The 24,127-nt window shown below is 41.1% G+C and overlaps 1 protein-coding gene across 4 annotated transcripts; it reads left to right on the top strand.

The window, feature by feature from the left end:
- Window positions 1-1,038: 1,038 nt before the first annotated feature.
- Window positions 1,039-22,542, top strand: C4H5orf63 (chromosome 4 C5orf63 homolog). 4 transcript variants are annotated; one of them, XM_047778539.1, is made up of 6 exons: window positions 1,039-1,091; window positions 3,080-3,125; window positions 11,010-11,194; window positions 16,297-16,417; window positions 21,191-21,247; window positions 22,005-22,542. In XM_047778539.1, exons 3-6 carry the CDS (start codon window positions 11,160-11,162, stop codon window positions 22,083-22,085), a joined length of 294 nt encoding a protein of 97 aa, XP_047634495.1. In that variant the 5' UTR covers window positions 1,039-1,091; window positions 3,080-3,125; window positions 11,010-11,159; the 3' UTR covers window positions 22,086-22,542. The 4 variants fall into 4 exon arrangements, with proteins under 4 accessions (XP_047634495.1, XP_047634493.1, XP_047634492.1 ...); XM_047778537.1 differs by having other exon boundaries at window positions 21,921-22,542; XM_047778536.1 differs by having other exon boundaries at window positions 21,909-22,542.
- The last annotated feature ends 1,585 nt before the right edge of the window (window positions 22,543-24,127 follow it).

Raw genomic sequence — 24,127 nt, 5'->3', positions numbered from 1 at the left:
TGAGTGTAAAGGTGATGGCGAGCAGTCACTAAGTATTAGTCTCTTATTATTATCTCTGTTTTTCACACTATTTACAGTAACACCATTCAGGTCACCACACCTCACCCCTCCAGGACACAGCCACCTCCTGCCTTCCCTGCTTGGACTCTGCTCTCATCTACTCCATCCTCTTCACATCTTCCGCCCAAAGCTGAGGGACCTTCTCCGAATGGAAAGGCAATCAGTTCAACTCACCTCCCACCTACAAGCAAAAACGGAGTAAAACAAAAACTTCTCCAGCTGCCCTTGGCACACGCCTGAAAAGCTCTGCAGGGCCTGGCCTCTGCCTACTCTCTCCAGCCTGTTTCCACCCCTTTCCTCTCCACTCCCTCAAGGCCTCAGCCACGCTAGTCATAATTGTGGGGCACTGCCCACGCTCCAGTCCCGCCCTTCCCTAGACCTGAAGATCTCAGTCCCCGCCCGACCTGGCCCTACACAGCCCAGCCTCAAAGGTACCTCTTCGGCTAGAGCACACTCATATTTTTCCATAGGCTAATATCGCTTCCCTTTAAACAACACTCAGCTCAGGGAACCCATGACCTATGAAAAGAACAGTTTCCAAGCGTTTGACTGAGCTACACGCCTTTAAGTTTAGGGAGGGTACAGCTGCCAGTTTCGTTCATCATCGCATTCCCCTTCACCTAGATCATCTGGGACCCAAAGGAGGAAGACAGTAAAAAATAAATCCATGAATGAATGAATGAATGAATGCGGGGAGGGCTTAAAATGGCCGGAACGGCACCTTCTCGAAAAGTTGGTTCTCATATGCAACACTCCCTACTAAATGGTTCCCAAATACGCCGGGTCACTTTTTCGTGGGCTTCTTTCTTTTGTAAACAGCGTGGGCTCGATTTCTGTCTCTCTTTTCACACATGACAGCCCAGGCGCGACCACCCTTCAGAGGTGCGATCAGCGCGAACCCGAGTCCCAGGGAGACCAGCCGGAGGGACCTCGGCCGGGGCGGAAGTGCGGGCGCGGGGCGGGCGCCGGGCGGCTGGGACGGAAGTGCCGGGCGCCGGGCGGAAGCGGCGACAAGGGCGGCGGAGACGCAGGTGGGTGGCGGTGGTCGGGCGCCGGCAGGTGGGCGCTCGCGGCTCCCCGCCCGGAGCAGACACGCCGGCTGGAGAGTGGGGGACCGGAGCCCTGCGCCGTGCCGCACGCTGCGGATTTCAATTGTCATTGCAGGAAATTTAATTAAACCGGGAGCCATAAATCCGTGAACCTCCGGGGGCAAATTATAAGCGTGTGTGTGCTCGCGCGCCATGGCGAGTGAACAAAATAACGAGTAGGGGGGAAAGCAGCTTTTTAAGAGAAAGCAGAAAACATCACAACTTCATGCTTCTTCCCTGATTCACAGATAGCCTCTTTCGGATTTTGTCGAGCTCCGTGAAGCGGCATTATAATTTCGATTGGCTGAGATGACTGCCTTTTTAAATATTTTTGAGCAACCATGTTGACCTTTAATTGAGGATGAAAAAATTTAATCATTAGTGCGGTGGAGAAACCCTGTGAGTCCTGGGGCTGTCTGGACCTCCTCTCTGCCTTTATTGGGCAAGAGCAGCCCTCTGGGTGCTAAACAATGAGAGGACAAACCAGAGCCTGTACAATTCTCCATAAATACTTAGCCTTGTCAGTCACCCCTGACAAATATAAATCATACAATTTTTAAATAAGTCCAGAGTTACCAAAGTCCCAATGAAACTGTTACTAACATGAATAGGCAACTGTCTGTGTCTGAGGCTTTTTTTGATTATTTATTTATTTATTTATTTGGCTTTTTAGGGCTGCACCCATGGCATATGGAAGTTCCCAGGCTAGGGGTCCAATTGGAGCTGCAGCTGCCGGCCTACACCACAGCCACAGCAATGCCAGATCCAAGCCTCTTCTGCGACCTATGCCACAGCTCACACACAGCAAGGCTGGATTCTTAACTTACTGAGCGAGGCCTGGGATCGAACACATGTCCTCTTGGACACTAGTCAGATTCGTTACTGCTGAGCCATAACTGGAACTCCTCTGAGGCTGTTTTGTTCAAGAACAACTAGGAGGGTTTTGCCTGGCTGATCTTTATTCTTTTTTTAAAAAAAAGAAAGTGTTTTATCCATTCTAAAGGATAATGCAAACTATTACACTTAGAATGGATAAGCAGTGAGGTCCTACTGTATCCAGTCTCTTGGGATAGAACATGACGGAAGAGAGTATAAGAAAAAGAATATATATATGTGTGTGTGTGACTGGGTCACTATGCTGTACAGCGGAAAATGACTCAACACTATAAATCAGCTATACCATAATAAAAAATAAAAAAATGTTTTATATAGTACTTAATATTTTAGAGTGCTTTAAAAAGTCCACAGGTATGGTCCAGCTCCATCCCAAGATATTCAGCTCCTCCAGGACAGGGGAAGTATCTAGGATCTATTATGACCCCACACTTTCTACCACATTTCCCAATATAAGCAGGGTTCTTGTTACTACACATTGCCTTGGTTAAGCAGCCACTAGAGCCATGTCTCGGTGTGCGTGACACTGTGAAAGATTAGGTGGCTATTAAAGGCTGCAGTCTTCTCATTTACTAATTATCTCAGGAATACTCTATGAAAATGCTTATGAAGCTCTCTGCTAATATGTGGAGCTGTGTACACTGAGATTTAAAAGGTTTGGGAAACAGGTGTACCCTGGAAATACTGCATGATTACGGTAAGGCAGAACTCATCATGACCCAGTAGAATGTCGAAGCCCAATAACCTGGGCCCTGTTCTGTTGAAGAATTGCCTGGAATCAGAAAGATCCTGTTGGGAAAATTAAAGTTGGTGGGGTGGTGTTTTAGACAGGCAGACTCTCCAGAGTTTCCTTCTTCATGCTTATTGTGGTCAGTAGTAGCTGCCTGCCAAGGAAGGATCAATATTTTTTGTCTCCTTCACCAGAGGAAATTGTGGCTCTGTGGTTTTCTTTAGATGGATTGATGGCAGGTAAGGTAATAGAAGTGAGGATTTTCCAACTTGGGAACTTATTGGACTGTATTTCTATTTTATTCCAGATGCCTGGTTCTATCATACTCTTAAGTACACAAAGGCAATGCAGAGGTAAGGTAAACCTTCACAATAAGTTATTTTTTTATTATTAAGGTTTCTGTATTTCATAACATGTGCATACTCCAGCTGGATGATGCATTCAGTTACTCTAATGCCAAGGCTCGAGGTTTCACATGAAGCTGGACCTTGCGGTGATCTGGTACAAGTAGTACGGTTTTTTATGTTCCTTATTTTAAATCTAATTTTGCCACTGCTTTAGTCGAGGGGGTGTACATCAGAGAAAGCCAAAAGCCAGCTGGAGTAGTTCCTGCACACAGTTTTAATCTTGTTTGCAATTATCTGGAAGGAGAGAAACCATCTGGATCCAGGGATGTGCAGCTACACAGGTAGCAGGAACTAGGTGAGCTTCCTGCATCCTTCCCCTTGTATCACATAGCAAGGTGGAAAAACAAAATTATTTGAGGAAGAATATGCAAAGTGAAAGGTTTTGGCTAAGTTTCACATCGATCTGATCCCACAACCCTACCTCCCCATCTGGGTTACAGCCAAAGGGAACTGGAGGCATGAAAACATTACTCTCTTTTTATTCCAATCCTTACCCAAGATAAGATTTCAAGAGATAGAGGCGAAAGTCAATACCTTCTATTTTAAAAAAGGAAAATCTTCAAGGATTTCAGCGCATCTTGCCAGTAATATCTAGTAACAACCATTTTACTGCTATAGGCTTCATCACTGTGATGTTGTACTATTTGTTTGTAAATCGTGCTCCTACCCAAGGTGTGAGTTCCTTAAGGGCAGGAAAGTAGCTTAATCACTTTTATATTTCTAATAGCTGGCAAGGTGCTAGCACATTATAAACACTCAGGACATAGTGGAGCAATGAAAAGACAGCATCTCTGAAGGAAAGCTGGATCTATAAGGAGTATGAAAGCATCACCGAGAATGCACAAGGTAGAGAAAAGAATATAAAACAGTAACCTTTAGAGGGGCTACCAGATGTAGTTATAAATGCTACAGTTACTAATGCTTTGATAAAACCTTGGAGTAGGGAAGGGCATATTTGAGAATCTACAGATGGTCACCAAACTGCCTTCCAAAGACATCTAGCCTGGTCAGTTGCAGCGTCTTTGTTATACTGAATGGACTTTGCAAACTGAAAGGCTCCACCAGTCCTATCTCCACTCTCCCTCCAGGCCTGCCATGCCCAACTCCTCACCCAAACACCTGTGGAGCAAATATCTTAAAAGCATTCACTTGAAGGGATACCAAATTATTAGCTTACCTAGGCCACTAATAACCTGGGTGGATCGTACCTTAAGGATAAAGGATTTAAGTTAGTTCACTATTTTAAGGCTAGGTTATTCAAATAGTACTAAAAGAAAGCTGCCTTCATCTCTTATACTTGGCTAACATTTCAGAAGTGTTCAAAGTTGACAGCTTTTTGTATTGTAATAGGGCAGGCATGTGGTATATGCTGCTTCCTTCTGTTGCCAGTGGGATTCCAGCAGAAACCAAAATGTTACTACTGGAAACAGATGAGCTTCCTCTCATTGTGCCTGTACTTTTTTGTATTAATCATGAAATAATCAGCAAGTGGCTTCTAGTTTAGTCAGGGGGAAGGGCGTAAGGCTAAATTATTTGATTTTTGTAACTCTTTATTTCTTAAAACATGTGGTTCTTGCAGTCAGCTGAGAAAAAGGATACTGTTATTTAATAGAAATTCAGTCAGCTGAAGTAGCTTAGGACATAAGCCTGGGGGAAAAAAAAAAAAAACAGAGATCTAAATTCAGCTCTGTTTCTCCAAGTTCAAAAATGAAGTAAATCTGTACCTTCTTAGATTTAGAGAGCAGAACTTCATTCTTATAATAAAAGAATTCTGCCATCCAAAGCTGAGACTTTTCTCATTCTCTCCATCCTTTAATTAAAGCTTAAACAAAATGCAGAATCTATTATTTGGTATTCTCTTAAGATTAATTTTTTTGGGGGGGAAAAAAAGGGGGGGTTGAACTTGGAAACTTGTAGTTCTGAGAATTCTGTGTTGGTCTCATTATGAATAAAAATAAGCATTGCTCAAAGAGAAAATATTTGTTAAAATGTAGTACAAAAGGCTTTGGTGAAATAGTTTATCCGTCAAGCAAGGAAATCTCCAAAGTCCCTTGAAACCCAGTTCCAAAATATTGAGATTTCTATTAATGACAGCTATTAAATAATGAAAGAGGATTCCGAGAATTGCAGAATCTCATGTAATTGAGGGTTGCTGGGGCCTGACCTCAAGAGTACCCAGTTCCTAACATTCAGGTATTGGTGTAATGAGTGCAAAGAAAGGCTGGATTTAACATTTCAGATGTTCCAGAGTCAGTGGCTACAAAATGGCTAAAAGTGAATGAAACATCTTTGAGGTCTTGTGTAGCCATGTGGATAACTTTACCTCTTTGGCAAGATGAATGTGAAATGGTGGAGTATTAGTGACAAATGGAAGATATTGCCTGGATAGATAGATTTTAAATCACAGACAGTTGTTTCTGGAAATGAAATTGTGTGCTTTTTAAATAGCAAGGAAAATGACATTACTAGCTGGGTACAATAAGACTAAGATGTTTTAATGAAATTGCCTTCTTTCTGGGTCGGTATTAAGTATCAGATTTACCTTCAAAGGGAATGGGTCATTTTGGTTAAGAAGGATAATGTGGAAAGGAGTCTGCATAATTCCATATGCACTTTGTTCTCATCCCTTGAACCAGAATGATTCTGCCCTCATCTTAATGCTACCTTTATGGAATGAGGGAATTTTCCAATTGGTTTTTAAACTCTATTAAGCCCTCATGTATGATATAACCCAACCACATTATTCAGGTTTTCTTGGCTTTCAGGAACAGCTTTGCAGCCATTATGTCGTAATTGTAGCGAATACTCTTGCACACTCTGAATTCAGAATATGCCTCTTGCTCCAGGCCAGATGCTGAGTCAGTATCTTCAGGGTGGAGGATGAAGGAAGGGGTACACTGTGTGTAAGCCCCATTGGGTTAACAATTAGTCTGGAATCCCCTTTGGGCTCCTGGGTGCTAGAGCAAGTATACTGTAACAGTATATTTCTGTTGATTAGCATCTTCGTTTTATTTTTCTCAGCTGTATGTTTTTCTGGAAAGCAACCCCATTACCAAGTAGACTCCTCTGAGCGACAGTCTGGAAAGCGTGACTGCTAATGTCCAAAGAGCCTAAAACAAAATCTTGCTTACGCTGAAAATCCCTCCTCCCTTCTACTTCACGTTTGTCAGCCAGCTATAGGGCTTTCATTTAAAGTCATTTTTTTTTTACATGTGTCTATCAGTAAGAAGAAGAATACGTTATTCTTCCTTTTTGGAGGCACTTTCCATTGCAGATACTCAAAGAGATGCAAGATCAGGGCCTTACCACTCTGATTTCACCTCCCCCCACCTCCCTGCTAGGTCTTCTCTGATGCCAAGGCTCCCCAGTTATGATCCAGGAGTTAGAAAAGTGAGTTTGCGATGAGCAAGCTCCTTTACACTTCTGCCCAGATCTCGGTGTGAATTCTGGTCCTCTTTAAAGGGCCTAGCATTTTAGACTCCTACAGGTAACTACTTCCAAGCCTTTGGGGCCTTGGGATGTCATGAGCTATGGCCATGGCATTTCTTCTGCAAGAGATTTCCCCTTGATACTCAAAACCTGTGGATGCAGTTCCTCCTGGTCTCCATAAAATGAGAGAACAGGACAGGGGGTTGTATTTCCGTTTTTACAGTTGATGAAGCTAAGACTTAAAGAGATGAGGGATTGCCCAACATCAGAGAACAAGATGGTGGAGTTGCCTGTCTTTGGGTTTTTTTATTGATGAAATCCTCACACAGAAATGCACCTGGAAATTCAAACATGCTGAATTCTAATGGAAAGGCTATAAGAAACAGTAACTTTAAACTCTTGATGAAGAATCACTCCATTTGTACTTAATTTCCCTGACTGACAAATTAGTGGGAGCTAATAAGTTCATTCAAATATATTCTGACTTCCCTAGATAGTTTATTCAAAAATACTCTGAAGCGAGTTTTGTCTTTAAAAGATTATTAATGAAATATAACTTTACCATTGTCTAGGCAATTCATGGGTTAGATTGAGGATACCATTGGTAAAATAATAGTGGTACTAAATTTTACCTTCTTTGAAAATATAAAGGCAGGTGTCGGGAAGGGGTAGCTGGAAAGGAAGTGGCCTTTGTTCAAAACTCATCAAGGGGAAACCTCAACCCCTTGCAAATGAAATTTCAGGGCCCTGTTCTGTAATTGTGTGAAGACCAAGCAAGCGAAGCCAATACCTAGTGCCTAGGTATCTGCTGGTCTATATATTCAGTCTTAGTAGAAGATAATCGTGTTGGGTCTTTCATCAGTGATACCCTGGTCTTAGGAATTCCTATTTAAGTAATGTTCACAACCTGAAATTTTCAACTTTTTCTGATTGAGATACGTTTTAATTTTGCAGTTCCCTATTTCTGAGACTGTTACATCTAGAGTTTAAATCTTCCTTTTGGGGCCAGTAAAAGCACAGTTCAGTCAACAGAATCGTTGTCATTTTTTATTAATAACAATACCTTACTTTTGGTGTTATTTTGTAATAAATAGTTAAGGATTCTCTATTCTGCTTTATAATTTATACAGTGATTTTTGCATTTATTATCTCATTCTAAGACACCCAACCAACTTTTGCCTTTACTCTTCTCCCCCAAGTCACTGCCTCCATCCTCATCAGAAATATCTTCTACTTAACATATGTAACTCGGCAAGAATCAGACCAGGTAGTTCACTTTAGCAGCAGGCATTGGTGGGAAATGTCACTCCTTTCGAGGAACATCGGACATATCTCATCTGACTTGTGGTAGTTTCTTCGACTGTCCCTTTTCTAGTCTAAGCCTTCATCACGCTAACAACGGGCCACTCCCCTCTTTCTGGAAACACTTTCTCCTGTTGGCTTTCATGATGACCCACTTTTCTGTTTTCCTCCTACCTCATCATCCTTTCTTTCTGCCTCCTTTGCTGGCTCCTCTCTCTACCCAACTTCTGATGTTGGACTGCCTCAGAGATCTGTCCTGGGCTCTCTTCTTTTTCTCTGCTACTTACATGGCCTCATCTATTCCAGTAGCTGTAAATGCAGCCCGTCAGCTGATGGAGCCTCAGATTTTTATCTTTAGTCCTGGTTTCTCTCCTGACTCCCAGACTTGTACATGCTGCTCTCTACTTGCACTCCAGCTTGTCCCTAACTGAGCCCCGGTCCCATACATCCCTCAGTCCATTTCTGCTTCAGCTTTCCTCTTTTCAGTAAATGACCAAAACTGGGATTGTCTTTACCATCATTTTTAATTCCTCATATCCAATTCATTGGCAAGTCCTATCCAAACTGCCTTCCTTTGTCACCTGACTGGGTCCCTGCTTCCACTCTTGCCCCCCAAAATACATTCTTCACACAGTGCTAAAGTCATCTTTTTAAAATATATATGAGAAATTTTCTTCATGGCTCTGCGGTTAATGAAGACAACTAGGATCCATGAGGATGCAGGTTCGATGCCTGGCCTCGATCAGTGGGTTAAGGATCTGGCGTTGCCTAGAGCTGTAGTGTAGGTCGCAGATACGGCTCAGATCTGGCATTGCTGTGGCTGTGGTGTAGGCCGGTGGCTAGAGCTCAAATTCAACCCCTCTAGCCTGGGAACCTCCATATGCCTTGGGTGCAGCCCTAAAATAGCAAAAAATAAAATAAAATGTATATGAGATCACATCACTTCCCTCCTCTAATACTGTGCTTAAAATAGAACCTCAATTCCTTAACATAACCCGTGAGGCTTTAGGTGATCCAACCCCCACTGACCTATCTCCTGCCACTCACTCTTTCCCTTGTTGATGATACTTTATCCACACAGTCTTTTGTCTTTCTTCCCCTAAGTTAAGGTTTTCCTCACCCTAGAGTCTTTGCAATATCCCTTCCATCTCCCCAAAATTCTCTTCCTTCAGATCTGTGCACCTTCTCATCCTTCAGTCTCAGCAAAAACAACAACCTGCTCAGAGCACCTTATTTAAGGGACCTGCCTAGTCACCATCACATTGCCTCGTTTTATACCCTCCCCTCTGCTTACCAGTCTCTGATATGTCTGACATAAAAGTCTCCTTTTTTTTTTTTTTTTTTTGTCTTTTTGCCATTGCTTGGGCCGCTCCCGCGGCATGTGGAGGTTGACAGGCTAGGGGTCCAATCGGAGCTGTAGCCACTGGCCTATGCCAGAGCCACAGCGATGCAGAATCCGAGCCACGTCTGCGACCTACACCACAGTTCACGGCAATGCCAAATCCTTAACCCCCTGAGCAAGGCCAGGGATCGAACCCACAACCTCATGGTTCCTAGTCGGATTCGTTGACCACTGAGCCACGACGGGAACTCCAAAAGAGTCTCTTTAACATCCCTAGAATATGCACCTCCTGGCTTTCCTGTTCACCAGTGAACCCAGCACCTATAAGAGTATCTAATACAAGAACAGCAGATAATTGTTGAAGGAATAAATGAATGACTCTCATCCCACACCTAGACTGTCATAACTGAACTCTTTCCCACCTCCTTTCTCCTTTCATCTACAGTTCATCCTGCTCGTTGCTGCCATGCCAATCTCCCAAAATACTGGTTTCATCATATGGCTCATTTAAAACTCTTCAGTGGCTCCCATCCAACAGGCTACAGCATTCCTACCTCACGCCTTTGTGTCTAACCCTGGCGTCAGAATGCTTCCCCTTTTTCTACATATCCAAAGCCTCCATCATTTGGGATCCTCCATTCATGAAACCACTTCAAATCTCAGGCAAGGGAACTCTTCCTATCTCTTATAACATTTAAATTACCTGCTGTGATCCCTCCTCTATTGGTAATGAAGAATTTAACTCCCTCCTCCTGAATCCACCACAGTACATCTATTATGCTTGTTGCAGTCCTAATGCACAGCCCTTTGCTGATCATTTCACAGTGTATACAAATATCAAATCATTATATTTTACACCTGAAACTAATATAATATTACTTAAAAAAAAAAAAAAGAATGAGTCTGAGCATGAGGCCAAGGACAAGTGGGCCCACAGGTGGGTGATAAGCTGGGGATCTTTGTTGCAACATCATGTCTGAGTTAGCACTACCTTCTTGGCAGGTTCCCTGGCCAGGACCCTGACTACTGGGGTAAGGTGCTGGAAGAACACCTGAGATGCCACCCACATGTGGAGTGAGGGCCCCACCCAGGATTGCCTTCTACCCCCTACCCTCTGTTTCTGTTCTAGAGCCTCATGCTAATCCTGCTTATTAGCCCCTTGGAAGTGACACCTCTATATGTCTGCTCAATTTGCAGCTTTGGCTGTGCCCCTATATGCTGCCTCTTTGTCACTCCTGGCCCCACACTTGGACCTAAGATTCCAAATTAGGCTCCCACTTGTTTGGGAGAAATGGAGGTTTGGACACAGCCATCTGGCCAAAAGCACATAAGACCGCTGGGGTGGCATCATTTGTCCCTGTTTCCCTGGATTAGGTAGAGCCAGTGACCCAGATAAGTCTCCTAAGAGCAACCTCACTTCATTACATAAACTTTCAGTAATCTACAGTAATGGGTTTTGCTCCCAGTAGAGGGATGTGTGTGTGTTTCTAGTCACTGGGTAAAAATAGGATTATTATACGTAGATGGTAATGAATGTGAAATGGAGCACTTAACATCTCACATGGAACAAATGACTGAACAGAAGCCCTGAGCCTCTCTTTCTAGAACACAGGTTCGGCAAGAGCTGCAGTAACAGTGTTTGGTTAATGTCAGCTCAGCATTACATTTACATTATACTCTTGTGAAGAAGCTCCACCATTACCTGTTAATAATGGAGATGGTACCTGAGCTTATACAGACTTTTTGATTTTGCACAGGAACTAACAACACTGCAGCTTGCTGCTGCAGGATCACGTGAGCTTGGAGATTGGGTGTGCGAAAGGATTCTTTGTACAAATAGAAATTCTGGCCAGTGAAGGTCAGTTTCTCTGCTCGAGCGAGAACAATGTTGTTTCCCTTCTAATCAGATGCACACAGCGACTGAAGAATCCAGGAGCCCCACGTAAGTGATGTGCAGCCACAGTCTGGGCAGCTCCTCATGCAAGAAATGAATAATCCTTAATAAAGGCTCCTCTCTGTCCTGTAATCAGTTGCTCTAATGCTATGTCCTTCGCTGCTTCGCAGGGAAAATGCTATAAAGTTATCTTCCTTCTCATGCTTCAAGGAGGGCTGAATTGGTCCAATCAGCCCTCCCCCATGTTGTATTTGATTCTGCCATAAAGGCTGCTGAACTCAGCCTCAGTTTTGTTAAAAAGTCAGCATTCCCTTTCTCCTTCAGGGGAATCTGTGCCTGTGAGCAGCAGTGGACTTGAAACAGCAGGAGTCACCATGGTTATCGTTAGGCTGGGGAATTTGTTTTAGGCACACTCTAAATCCAGTCTTATGCTTTTTTTTTTTGGTCTATGATGAAGGTGACCCAATCGTGCTTCTTTGATATTATGAACACATCTCTTTTTGTTCATATCACAGAGGCATCTAACAAAATACAAAGGATAAAATTGTGTCTGTGTGTATAGTAAGGACACATACTCCATGACTAAATTCAATGACATAATCAAAAAGGTGTTGTCTTCCCACAGTCATGAGCTAACAGGCAGAGACCGCCTTTCAGAATATTTTTGATAGTGCTAAGGTACTGTCCAAAAATAATAGAACTAATGAAAATGTCACATTGACAGAGTAGCCGATATTAAGATTTTACTTCAAGAAGGCATGATTAGGTGAATGTGACATTCACAGCGATGGTGTTAGGGTTTACAGACTTAATAAAATATTCTATGAAAAATATTATAGAATTCCAATTGGAGTGTATCATTTTTCATTTTACTTTTAATTTCTAGAACTAAGTGAACTCCAGTGTTCAGAACTTTAGCCTTAGTATCTTATTTCTGTGTCAAAGAGGTACAGGGGGCTTTTGTGGGTTTTTTTTGTTTGTTTTTTTTTTCATATCAGACTCTAATACAGTGCTTATAAGGAAATCAATTAATTTAACAATATGGTAAAATGCATGTGCCTTAGGGCATTTGGAAAATATTTAGGTAGTAAAACTGCATGATGCTAATGTTCTCAGTAAACAAATGGGCCATGTTTAAGTGACTAAATACATATTTAAAACGGGAGAATGGAGACCAACATGGAAAAGAGAACTCGTTTTAAACAGAATGGTTGCGGCATCTCTGAAGACTTTACTTAGCTTTCTGGGTTGGCTGAACAAATATTCTAGCAAATCTGGAATAAACAGCAACTCTGTTTACTATGATAGGCTTTATTTGTCTTGGGTGCAACTAAGACCACATGCTGTGTTTTGTCATGTTGGAAATACGGAAGCAGGTTTCCACTGTGAATGTGATTTTTTTTTTTTTTTAACCAAAAGCCTTAACACCTCAGCCTCAACTCAGCAAGGTAAAAGCAATAAGGTTTCCTTTCCTTACCAGCCAGACATTAATAAATCTTAAATCCCTCCACCAAAAGCACATAGCTGCAGTTCACTGTCCTGGTTTAATCTTAGGTCACTGCCTTAGATGGCCTGATCCTTCTCATTTCCAAGGGCTGTCCTTCTGCCTTTACTCTCACAAAACTGATTTTTAAAATTTTTCTTTCTCCTGCATTTGGCCTAACTTATTTAACCTCATACCCTAGGAGGGTGTGCCACTGTTGGCATAAGGCCTTCCCAAAACCAACACTGCAGAAATTTCTACCTAGTGTAAACATAGTTAGCATTCTGCTTTCCGCCCCCCTCATTTATATCCTTTGTGGACAGAGCCACGTTTAAAAGCTGTTATCTCCAACCACATTCACCTATGGAGTGCTGATTCTGATGAATTATGGAAAATGTATATACCAGGGCTTAACATTAAGTTAAGAGTAGCACAACATACTGTGAAATTGTTTGGATTCACTTTCCACTTTAGAATAACGCTGGGTCCTTGCAAAATTCTCATTGCATCCCTTTTTTATATATTATCAGGACCATTTAGTTAGCAGGAAGATTGAGGGAGAAGTAAAGACTAAGGGTTTAAGAGAGAAGGAAAGATTACTGTTTTCACAGATCAGAATCCAATCCTTTTGTCTTGTCTTCTTTGCTCTGGTTTGATATGGGTTTAGTGCTTTTCTCTAAAGTCATATCATGCTGTTTGAAATGAGTTTAAAGCTAATCTTATACTGAGAAGCCTAGTCACCAGTAGAGATTAGTATAAAATTAATATAGTCATACTCTGTGGAGCAAAGCAGGAGGAGATTCAAGGTGGTGGCAGTGGGGTTGGAACCAGCTGCAGCATTTCGTGGGCACCCTGAAGAGCAGTGACCTTTAGTTATAAAAGAGATCTGCCTAAATAGTGACTGCTGTGCATTTTGAGTGTATGATCAGGGTTAGAGGTGAGACTAAAGATGAAGAGAAAGGCCCACTCCAATACTACTAACATTTGAACACCTGCTATGTACCAGGTTAATTGTAGCTGCTTGGGAACATCGGGGTGAACAGCTAGCCGCTCCTATGGAACTCACGTTAGGGTAGAGGTGTATAGGTAAAGAAATAATTTTAGATAGTGAAGGATAAAAGAAAACTGTTGCACGAGATGAGGAAGAAGAGTGGTGGACTGGCCAGCATTGGTAAGGTAATCACTAAGGCATCTCTAAGGAGGTCACGCGAGCCCATTCCAAATAAGAAGCTACTTAAGAGCTTTTCATGTAGAGACAGCAAGTGCAGAAGTCCTGGTGAAGAAATGGTCTGTGGGTATTCAAGGAAAGGAAAGAGAATCTTTCTGCTGCAACTTGCCAAAATAAGGGAGGGAAAACTGATAGATGAATCTGGAGACAAAGAATGCAAAGAAGTTAAGAAATGAAGACGCATTGCTGGGAAACCTGGACAGCTGCATGCAAAGCAATGAAACTAGAACACAACCTCACACCATGCACACAAATAAACTCCAAATGGCTGAAAGACTTAAATATACGACAGGACACCATCAAACTCCTAGAAGAAAACATAGGCAAAACACTCTCTGACATCAACATCATGACTATTTTCTCAGGTCAGTCTCCCAAAGCAATAGAAATTAGAGCACAAATAAACCCATGGGACCTCATCAAACTGAAAAGCTTTTGCACAACAAAGGAAACCAAAAAGCAAACAAAAAGACAACTTTCAAATGGGAGAAAATAGTTTCAAATGATGCAACTGACAAGGGCTTAATCTCTAGAATATATAAACAACTTATACAACCCAACAGCAAAAAAGCCAATCAATCAATGGAAAAATGGGCAAAAGACCTGAATAGACATTTCTCCAAGGAAGATATACAGATGGCCAGCAAACACATGAAAAAATGCTCAACATCGCTGGTTATAAGAGAAATGCAAATCAAAACTACCATGAGATACCACCTCACACCCGTCAGAATGGCCATCATTAATAAATCCACAAATAACAAGTGCTGGAGGGGCTGTGGAGAAAAGGGAACCCTCCTGCACTGTTGGTGGGAATGTAAACTGGTACAGCCACTATGGAGAACAATTTGGACATACCTTGGAATTCTATACATAGAACTTCCATATGACCCCGCAATCCCACTCTTGGGCATATATCCGGACAAATTCTACTTAAAAGAGACACATGCACCCGCATGTTCATTGCAGCACTATTCACAATAGCCAAGACATGGAAACAACCCAAATGTCCATCGACAGAGGATTGGATTCGGAAGAGGTGGTATATATACACAATGGAATACTACTCAGCCATAAAAAAGAATGACATAATGCCATTTGCAGCAACATGGATGGAACTAGAGACTCTCATGCTGAGTGAAATGAGCCAGAAAGACAAAGACAAATACCATATGATATCACTTATAACTGGAATCTAATATCCAGCACAAATGAACATCTCCTCAGAAAAGAAAATCATGGACTTGGAGAAGAGACTTGTGGCTGCCTGATGGGAGAGGGAGGGAGTGGGAGGGATTGAGAGCTTGGGCTTATCAGACACAACTTAGAATAGATTTATAAGTAGATCCTGCTGAGTAGCATTGAGAACTATGTCTAGATACTCATGTTGCAACAGAACAAAGGGTGGGGGAAAAATGTAAATGTAATGTATACATGTAAGGATAACTTGATCCCCTTGCTGTACAGTGGGAAAATAAAATAAATAAAAAAAGAAAACATGCAATTAATAATGAAAAAAAAAGAAATGAAGATCCCAGGAATGAGTTCATGCTGGGAATATTGATAAGTGATAAAGTCAACAGTGCATATGTGTTTTAAAAGTGAAATTATCATATCTACATTTTAAAGGACAAAGCTGGAGGTTCAGTACAAAAATTAGGAATAAGTAGTGTGTCTTATGTCGAGCAAAGTAGCAGGATAGGGGAGCTTCAAAGCCTCATGTTTGACATACTGCTATTACCAAGCTGTTCTTATTGGAACATCTCCACTAGAAACACTAGTACATTTGTGAATGTTTTCAAAAATGATGGCAATCTCCTTTTAAAATACTTAAGGAGTTGAGCATATTTTTGTTTCTGACAAGCAAACACAGCCTAATTCTCCTTTGTAAGTTCCTCTGAGTAAAGCTCTGTGTTTCCCCATCTCTGGCAGCAGAGGGGTATAGATCTCATAAGTAATAGCCTGAACCTTCAGGGGACTTGTGCTGGGGACTTAGTGTTTCCTTTACTGTGAAGGTAGCTGGGCATTGTTGAATGTTTGCCAATGAGATAAGCTATCTCTGCAAATATAAACCATCTCAGGAAACCTCCACATATTAGGCAACCATCAGGATGTTGGCAGAAATCTACAGGTGAAATTTAAGTTTCTATTCTAATTAACAAACCCATGCAATTTGCTTATAGAAACCAGGTAATCAGAAACACAGCTAATACATACATTTGGACTTTCTTCCCATTCGAAAGTCTGTTTTATTTAGAACACAGAGAATGTTAAGGCATCACAGAGACTTGCCAAACATATGAGCCTCCCTGTCACTCCTTGACTCCAAGAAGCAATTCTGAGGTCTCCAAATTCCATCAGACTTGCAGCTTAGTATTCTTATTATAAGAAGCAAAGTCTAGGGCACATAAGTTTACTTGTCTGTTTTTCTTTTGGCAGAATTAAGATGCTCTGGTTTCAAGGAAAGAGCATGCGACTTGCCCAATACTCCTTTCAACTCCTTTGGAGAAATGTCTCTGCTTCTAAGACTGCTCTGCCTGTGCTGACCTTATTCACAAAGGTACAGAGTAAAAAGTAAAATTACTACTTTAAAAATACAAAGTATTAAAATGTTAGGTGTAGAAAGTTGTACATTTAAGGGAGAAAATATTGAAAGGAAAGCAATGGTATAAACTTTCTTCAGACCTGCTCCTCAATTTTTCAGTTCCAGTTACAATAGCAGTAACTCTTATCCTACCCAGATACCTCAATGTCTCACAATTACCAGAGGGTAAATTAATGGTTAATAGTCATCTGCCCCCTACATTGGGAGAAAAGAACTATTTTATCACTTAGAAATATAGTCAATTCTGGAGTTCCCATTGTGGCTCAGTGGTAACGAGCCTGACTAGTAGCCATGAGGATGCAGGTTCAATCCCTGACCTCACTCAGTGAGTTAAGGATCCGGCGTTGCCATGAGCTGTGGTGTAGGTCACAGATAAGGCTTGGATCCCATGTTGCTGTGGCTGTGACAGAGGCCGACAGCTGTAGCTCTGATTCGACCCCTAGCCTGGGAACCCCCATATGCTGTGGGTACAGCCCTAAGCAAAAAAAGAAAACAAAAAAGAAATATAGTCAATTCTTGTTATTTGTGATTAATTGTGTTCTATAAAGTCACCACAAACACTGAATTAGAAGTACTGAACTACTGCTCCTAAGGGAAATATAGGATTAGATTCCTATGAGCTTCTGGTCACATTTTTGTCAATTGATCAATACATAATCTTGTTTTATGTGTGCTCTGTTTAAAGGGACCTTATTTAATATACGTTGTTGATTCACAACACTGAACTCAGGGCAACAGCATTGTAAATTCATGCCTGAACAAAGCTTATTTAACACAATACTTTCTCCATAAGGCACATCGCAGCCTTCTTGTGCTTAGAAACATTGAACACCACTTCAGCACTATGCTTGGGCCATTTTAAATGGCCAAAATCACTAACAGAAAGCACAAAACACAGAAAGTGTGGCACTAAATAGATCATGAAAAGGACACTTGTTAACAGTATGACAGCTGGAACAAGAAGGCCGGGCACCGTCTTGACCCATCTCAGAATGTGCATTCGAGCAACTCAAATTTTTCACTGCTCTATGCACCTGATATCCATGAATGGCTGCAAAAAACTTGAGTATTGATTCTGGAATTACAAATAAGTTTTAGCCAATAGATGAATTTGCAAATATAGAATCCACAAATAATGAAGATTTCTGTACTTATTTTCTTATCCCTAACACTAATTTGTTGTTGTTGTCTGTTGTTTGGGGTTTTTTGGCTGCACCCAGGGCATATGGAAGTTCCTGGCCGGGGATCAAATCTGAGCCACCCTATGCTGCAGCTACAGCAACGCTGGATCCTTAACCCACTGCACCACATCAGGAACTCCACCTTAACACTAGTTTTAAGCCATAAAGCCAGTTTAAACTTTTTTTTTTTTTTGTCTTTTTGCCATTTCTTGGGCCGCTCCCGAGGCATACGGAGGTTCCCAGGCTAGGGGTCTAATAGGAGCTGCAGCTACCGGCCTACGCCAGAGCCACAGTAACAGGGGATCTCAGCCGAGTCTGCGACCTACACCACAGCTCATGGCAACGCTGGATCCTTAATCCACTGAGCAAGGCCAGGGATCAAACCTGCAACCTCATGGTTCCTAGTCGGATTCGTTAACCACTGAGCCACGATGGGAACTCCTAATTTAAACTTTTTAAGAGCTTTTTCCTCTAAACTTTATAATACAAACATTACTGATTTCTTTTTGCTAGTTAATAATTACTTTGTGTGATTTATAATAAAAAAAGAAATAAAGAACAAGGTAGTAGAATTAAATTTAGGGAATAACACTGCCGTTCAAACAAAAAAGGTCTCTTGTTTAAAAGATTTTTTTCAGATTTCAGGCATTTTAGCAATTTGAATATATCTGACACTTACCTAATAACAAAGTTTAAGTCTTTTAAAAATTAATTTCTTATTGAGAATGGTAAAACTATTTTTCAGCGTCATTAATATATATAGCACTATTGGAAATTGTAGAACAAAAATGTTTCATCATCTGTGTCTACCTATGATGAAATGCATGTGAAAATTAACCACAAAAATAAAATAATCCTTCAAGCTAATGGTGATCACTCAACCTAACTATTCTGCATGATTTTTCAGTTTGAACAATAGCCAAGTTAGCCAAAAACATTTGCCAAATACACACACACACATAATCTTCCATTCACCTTAAGATTTGTACTGACCCCTTCATTTGTATCATTAGACATATAATAAGATATTACTCTCACCTCCAGAGGTTCACAATCCTCTGAAAGAAAAAGTACAGTGTCAGGTCTCTTTCAGTTATAAAAAGAAAGTACTTCCCAGAGAAGCTTAAACATAAAAGGGATTTTATGAGTCTGGTTTTAGGAGTAGCTTGATTCTGAAAACTTAAGCATGTTACCAATCTCTTGAGCTCCACATTCTCTGGATTAAATCAGTGCTCACTCTGGGTTTTCAGATGGATAACTACAGTACTCCCAAGCCCCAGATCTCACATTTCAGGTATCTACCAATACTGCAGCAAAAGCCTCATCCTATCCATTGGCTCTGATTGGCTAATCCCTGGGCCAATTCTAGTCAAAGGGATAGGATGTGCTGGATGCCTTGGCATAAGTCAGGTGTTGCACCTTGTTGTTCAGGGACACGGAGTCAGCCACCTGCTGAGAGCAGTTCCAGTGAGGCAAAATCACAGCATTCTTCCTACAAGAAAGGGGAGTGGCTGGTGGAGAGCCGAACTAACAAATGTGCACTGCATTTCAGGGATGGAGTAAATAAGTGCTGTATCGGCACCATGGAAAATTCTAGACGAGGATGTACAAATATTCCAGGCCTTGAGGTCTTGTCATTTTTCAGCTTATTGATTTTTTTAAAATCCGATGAACCTTTCCTCATAAAAATACATACGCACATGATAATTTGCCCAGACGTCCATATTCCCCAGGCTTTTTAGAAAATAAAAAAACCTGATCCTAGGTTTATTAAAGTTTTCTATTATAAAGGCAAATGGTACCAAATTTGGTACTTCTGCAGTTTTGCTGGTTCTGTTTTGCTTTTAAGGTCTTCTTGTTTTCTTTTCTTTCTTTTTTCTTTTTTTTCTTTTTTTTTTTTTTTTTTTTTTTTGGTCTTTTTAGGGCTGCACCCAGAGCATATGGAAGTTCAAAGGCTAGGGGTCCAATAGGAGCTGTAGCTGCCGGCCTATGAACAGCCACAGCAATGCCAGATCCAAGCCGAATCTGTGAACTATACCACAGCTCACGGCAACGCCAGGTCCTTAACCCACTGAGCGAGGCCAGGGATCGAACCCATGTCCTCATGGATACTAGTCAGTTTTGTTGCTGCTGAGCCACTACAGGAACTCCTTAACGTCTTCTCTTGACTTTCTGAAGCTTTCTCAGAAAATTTCAACATGGTTATCTTAAAACATCACAGACTATCCATAAACAGACTGTTCATTGATAATGCTAGTAATAACATAATGAGCTCAATTCTCAAATAGGACAATAGAGCCAGGAAGATCTTTCTGAAGGAAATCTGTCTTTTGATAATCTGCATCCTTATTTCAAAATAAGGTGAGTTAAACTGGAAAAAGGTCCTCCATAACAACTCATCTTTTCCTATCATGTAAAAAAGCAGATTTAGGTAAGTATCAGTAATGTTGAATCTATTTTGAGCTCTTACAGGAGAACTTACAGTAGGCCCTGTTTATTGTGTCAAGGCCTGAGAAGCCTTAAAAATATTCCAGCGATTCAAAGCATTCTCAGCTGACTTCTCTAGATGGTTAAGTTGCAAACAGCAGTAGGCAGTAAAACTTGCTTGCTCCTAAGGTGGTGAATTCATCTGGGAAACCTATTGCTGACACTTGTAATGAGAAGAGTCAAAACATTAAAGAGTTGGTAAATCATCACCCCAACTACAGAGATTTTTCCCTTTTTAAAGATGGGCAATCACTATCTAACTCCATATCAATGCGTTTTATTACTGTGGACTGATGAAGAAAAACAGGCTGGCAAAGCTCAGTGTTTCTCACTCAAAACAGACTTTTAGCCATTCTGGTGATGCCAGCCAGACCAGGAAGGTGCTTCTGACCTAGGAAGGACAAAACCCTAGGACTACAGATAATTGAAAAATAATCTCAGATAGCAATTAGATGAAGCCAGTAACAAAAAAAGTAAGCATCTAAATTTTTTTTGGTTTTTTTGTTTTTTTGTTTTTTGTCTTTTGTCTTCTTAGGGCTACACTCCCGGCATATGGAAGTTCCCAGGCTAGGGATTGAATCAGAGCTATAGCTGCTAGCCTACACCACAGCCACAGCAACGCTGGATCCAAGCCACATCTGTGACCTACACCACACCTCATGGCAACATATCCTTCACCCACTGAGCGAGGCCAGGGATCGAACCCACAACCTTATGGTTCCTAGTCGGATTCGTTTCCGCTGCACCATGATGGGAACTCCCTAAATGTATCTTTGTGTGTGTGTATATGCATATGTGCCTGTGTAACAAATGTAAACATCAAAATTTATTAGATTTATTTTTCAAGAAAGTCAAAACACAACTAAAAATGTTGAAAGCCCCTTTAGCATGAAATACTAGCTATTTTATAAGATTCTGTGACAGTATTTTGCTTTGGAAATAAAACAGTGTAATTAACCTGGGAGAAAACAGTCCTTTAAAGTAAATATAATCTGCTCTTTGTGGGTTTTGTCAGGCTCAATGCCATTCTTTGGGTTTAATGACTTTTTTCCTCCTGTAGGATCCATGCCCCCTTTGTGATGAAGCCAAGGAAGTACTGGAGCCTTATAAAAACAGGGTAATATAATACACTGTGGCTTTCTGTCTGTGGAATAGATAGTGTACATGGTATAAAGTATCTGCCTGGATCCTTTCTTTAGGAAAAGAGATTGAATGATTTTTCATGTAAATTTTTTCTGTTCTTCAGAGAGAGATTTTGGTGCTGATTTCCATAAACCTCATTACACTTAAGTGTTTTTCTCTGAGCAGTACTGGTTTTCTCACTCTGACTCTTAAAAGGAGTCAAAGTTAACTGGCAGGTGCAGCATTCGTGCTTTCTTTAAGCTTTCATCCCTATTCCTTTTTTCTCATTTTGTCGTTTCTACGGAAGTGTTTTCCTGTAGCAAACCATGACACCTTTCCCATTCTTCTAGCCAAAATATGTCTGTTTTGATTCTCAGGCAACTTCCCTGAGAAGTTGGGACATAGTTTATTTCATTGGAAACAGAGTTCCTGGATGCTGAATGTAACAGGTGTAACAGAAAAGCAGCAAAGTTGGGAATTCGGGAATATAATGAAATCAGTCAGGTTGTGGAAATCAGTCGTTGGATGACTTCGCACCTCAAATAAACAGACAACAATAACAAAAACCTCTCATTCTGGGGATCGGTTTGTCCCTGCAGTCATTTCATTGTTCCATGTTCCTTGAGGTTTAGAGTGCTAGTCTGTCTCTGTTTTAGTTTATTCTACAGGAGGTGGACATCACACTTCCAGAAAACTCTGCTTGGTATGAAAGGTACAAACTTGACATCCCTGTCTTTCATTTGAATGGCCAGTTTCTGATGATGCATCGAGTGAACATCTCAAAACTTGAAAAACAGCTCCAGAAACTTGAGCAGCAAGGTGCCGAAGGCTGATGAACGCCCTCGTGATTTTCTACCTGCTCTGTCAGGAAGGCATTTCCCTGTGGCCTCATAGTCCTTTTGTCACTTTCATGCAGCTCAAAGGATGTTCTCTGCCCATCAGTGGTACCAAATAAATGGTGATCTTCCTCTTCTGATGAATCGAAGTACCAATATGGGAACTGTTTACCTGTTGGCATTTTATAAAATGAGAGAGCATTTGGCAGGGAGGGGATGATGGAGGGCAGGAGAAATCCACTTGTTTTCTTTATTTTTCTCTTTTGTATTAATATGGAAGCATTTCACATTCACTGGCTGGAGCCATTTATAGAAGAAGGCTCTGTGTCCCTGCTGCTACCCTAAGGGCTTAACTTTTTAATGAAAGAATAAATGTTCTTCCACTTGGTAGATAAAGTGAAATGTGAATTGTTAATAACTGTGCACAGTCAATAAAAGGATGTTTTAACAAATACATCTGCATGAAGTCTATTTCAGAGGAATTTAATAATACCTGTTTAAAATTAGAGTTTTTTTTTTTTTTGGATAGAAGAGAATAATTATCTTAGCCAAAGATGCTTCGTTTGAGAAAAACAAAAGACTTAAACCCCAAAAAGGTATATAAGAATCTCAACACACTTTACATGTAATCAGTGAATTGATTCATAATATTTGAGTTCTGCCTTTGATAGTTTTTCGGTTATCATCAATTAAGTTAATCAGCCTATTTAAAGAGATTGGTTCTATCAAGTTTTAATATCTTAGGGAAAATTATGTCTGACCATAACTGAATAGATATGTCATCTAAAGACAAAATAGTCTTCACCATTTTATATAAAGCATTAAAAATGTAGTTGTGTACTCTTATTTAGTCGAGTTCAGCCAAAAGACAATAGATTCATTTAAAAACAAAACTGCCCTTTTCTCTTAAAACCACACGATTGCAGTTTCATCTATAATGAAATTCTTTTGGGAACTATTTCAGTGACTTTGGATATTGTGAGTCACTTGGCTAGATCGTTATTTTATCAGTATGAGGTAAGTCTTAGAAATTAAAGAATTTTATACCTGGCCAACCGTAGACATGCTTAGTCCCACCGCCCTCATTTTATACTTGAAGAGGACTCTGAGCCTCAGAGAATTTCAGGAAGTTAGCCTAAGATCACACAGCCAGTCAGCTGGCAGACCAGGTCTTGTCACCCACCCCAAATTTCTAGTACTACATGGGCTCACTGCGGGGGCCTTGGGTTATCTCACACAGAGCATCCTTAACCATTTTGAGTCCAATACAAATTAAGAAACAACTTTAGGAGTTCCCCTCGTGGCACAGTGGTTAACAAATCCGACTAGGAACCATGAGGTTGCGGGTTCGGTCCCTGCCCTTGCTCAGTGGGTTAACAATCTGGCGTTGCCATGAGCTGTGGTGTAGGTTGCAGATGCGGCTCGGATCCTGCGTTGCTGTGGCTCTGGCGTAGGCCAGTGGCTACAGCCCGGATTCGACCCCTAGCCTGGGAACCTCCATATGCCGCGGGAGCGTCCCAAGAAATGGCAAAAAGACAAAAAAAAAGAAACAACTTTAAAAGCCTTCCAAAATAACAATGGGGGGGGGGGAAATCTTACAGTTGAAAACAAGTGTTTCTAATTTACAGATTTTTAGAACACTCTTATTTGATTTTATCAATATCCATTGAACCCTGTGGTAAGCAAAATTTTAGGATGATCTCAATGAACCTTCACCCTTATACTGAGTATGGGTGGAACTTATGGATACGATGGAATATTCCTACTGTGAGTATGTTACATTATAGGGCAAAAGGAGAAAGAGTGGGCATGATCTAATCAGAAGAACCCTTTAAAAGCAGAGAGTGCTCTGTGGCTGCAGAAGAAATCAAAGAGATGTGTTCCAACAGCCTAGAAGGAAGCAAACATCACTGTTGTGAACTGCCAACAAGGCAAGAAACCAAGCAACCTCTAGGAGCTGAGAGTAGTTCTCGGACAACAGCTAGCAGGGCAATGGGGACACCGGTCCTATACCTTCAAGAAGATGAATCCTGTCAACA

This window comes from Phacochoerus africanus, chromosome 4, assembly GCF_016906955.1.
Source record: "Phacochoerus africanus isolate WHEZ1 chromosome 4, ROS_Pafr_v1, whole genome shotgun sequence".
In the NCBI taxonomy this organism is placed as follows: Eukaryota; Metazoa; Chordata; class Mammalia; order Artiodactyla; family Suidae; genus Phacochoerus; species Phacochoerus africanus.
Note: the sequence above shows the minus strand (reverse complement) of the source record. Positions and strands in the feature narration are given on the sequence as shown.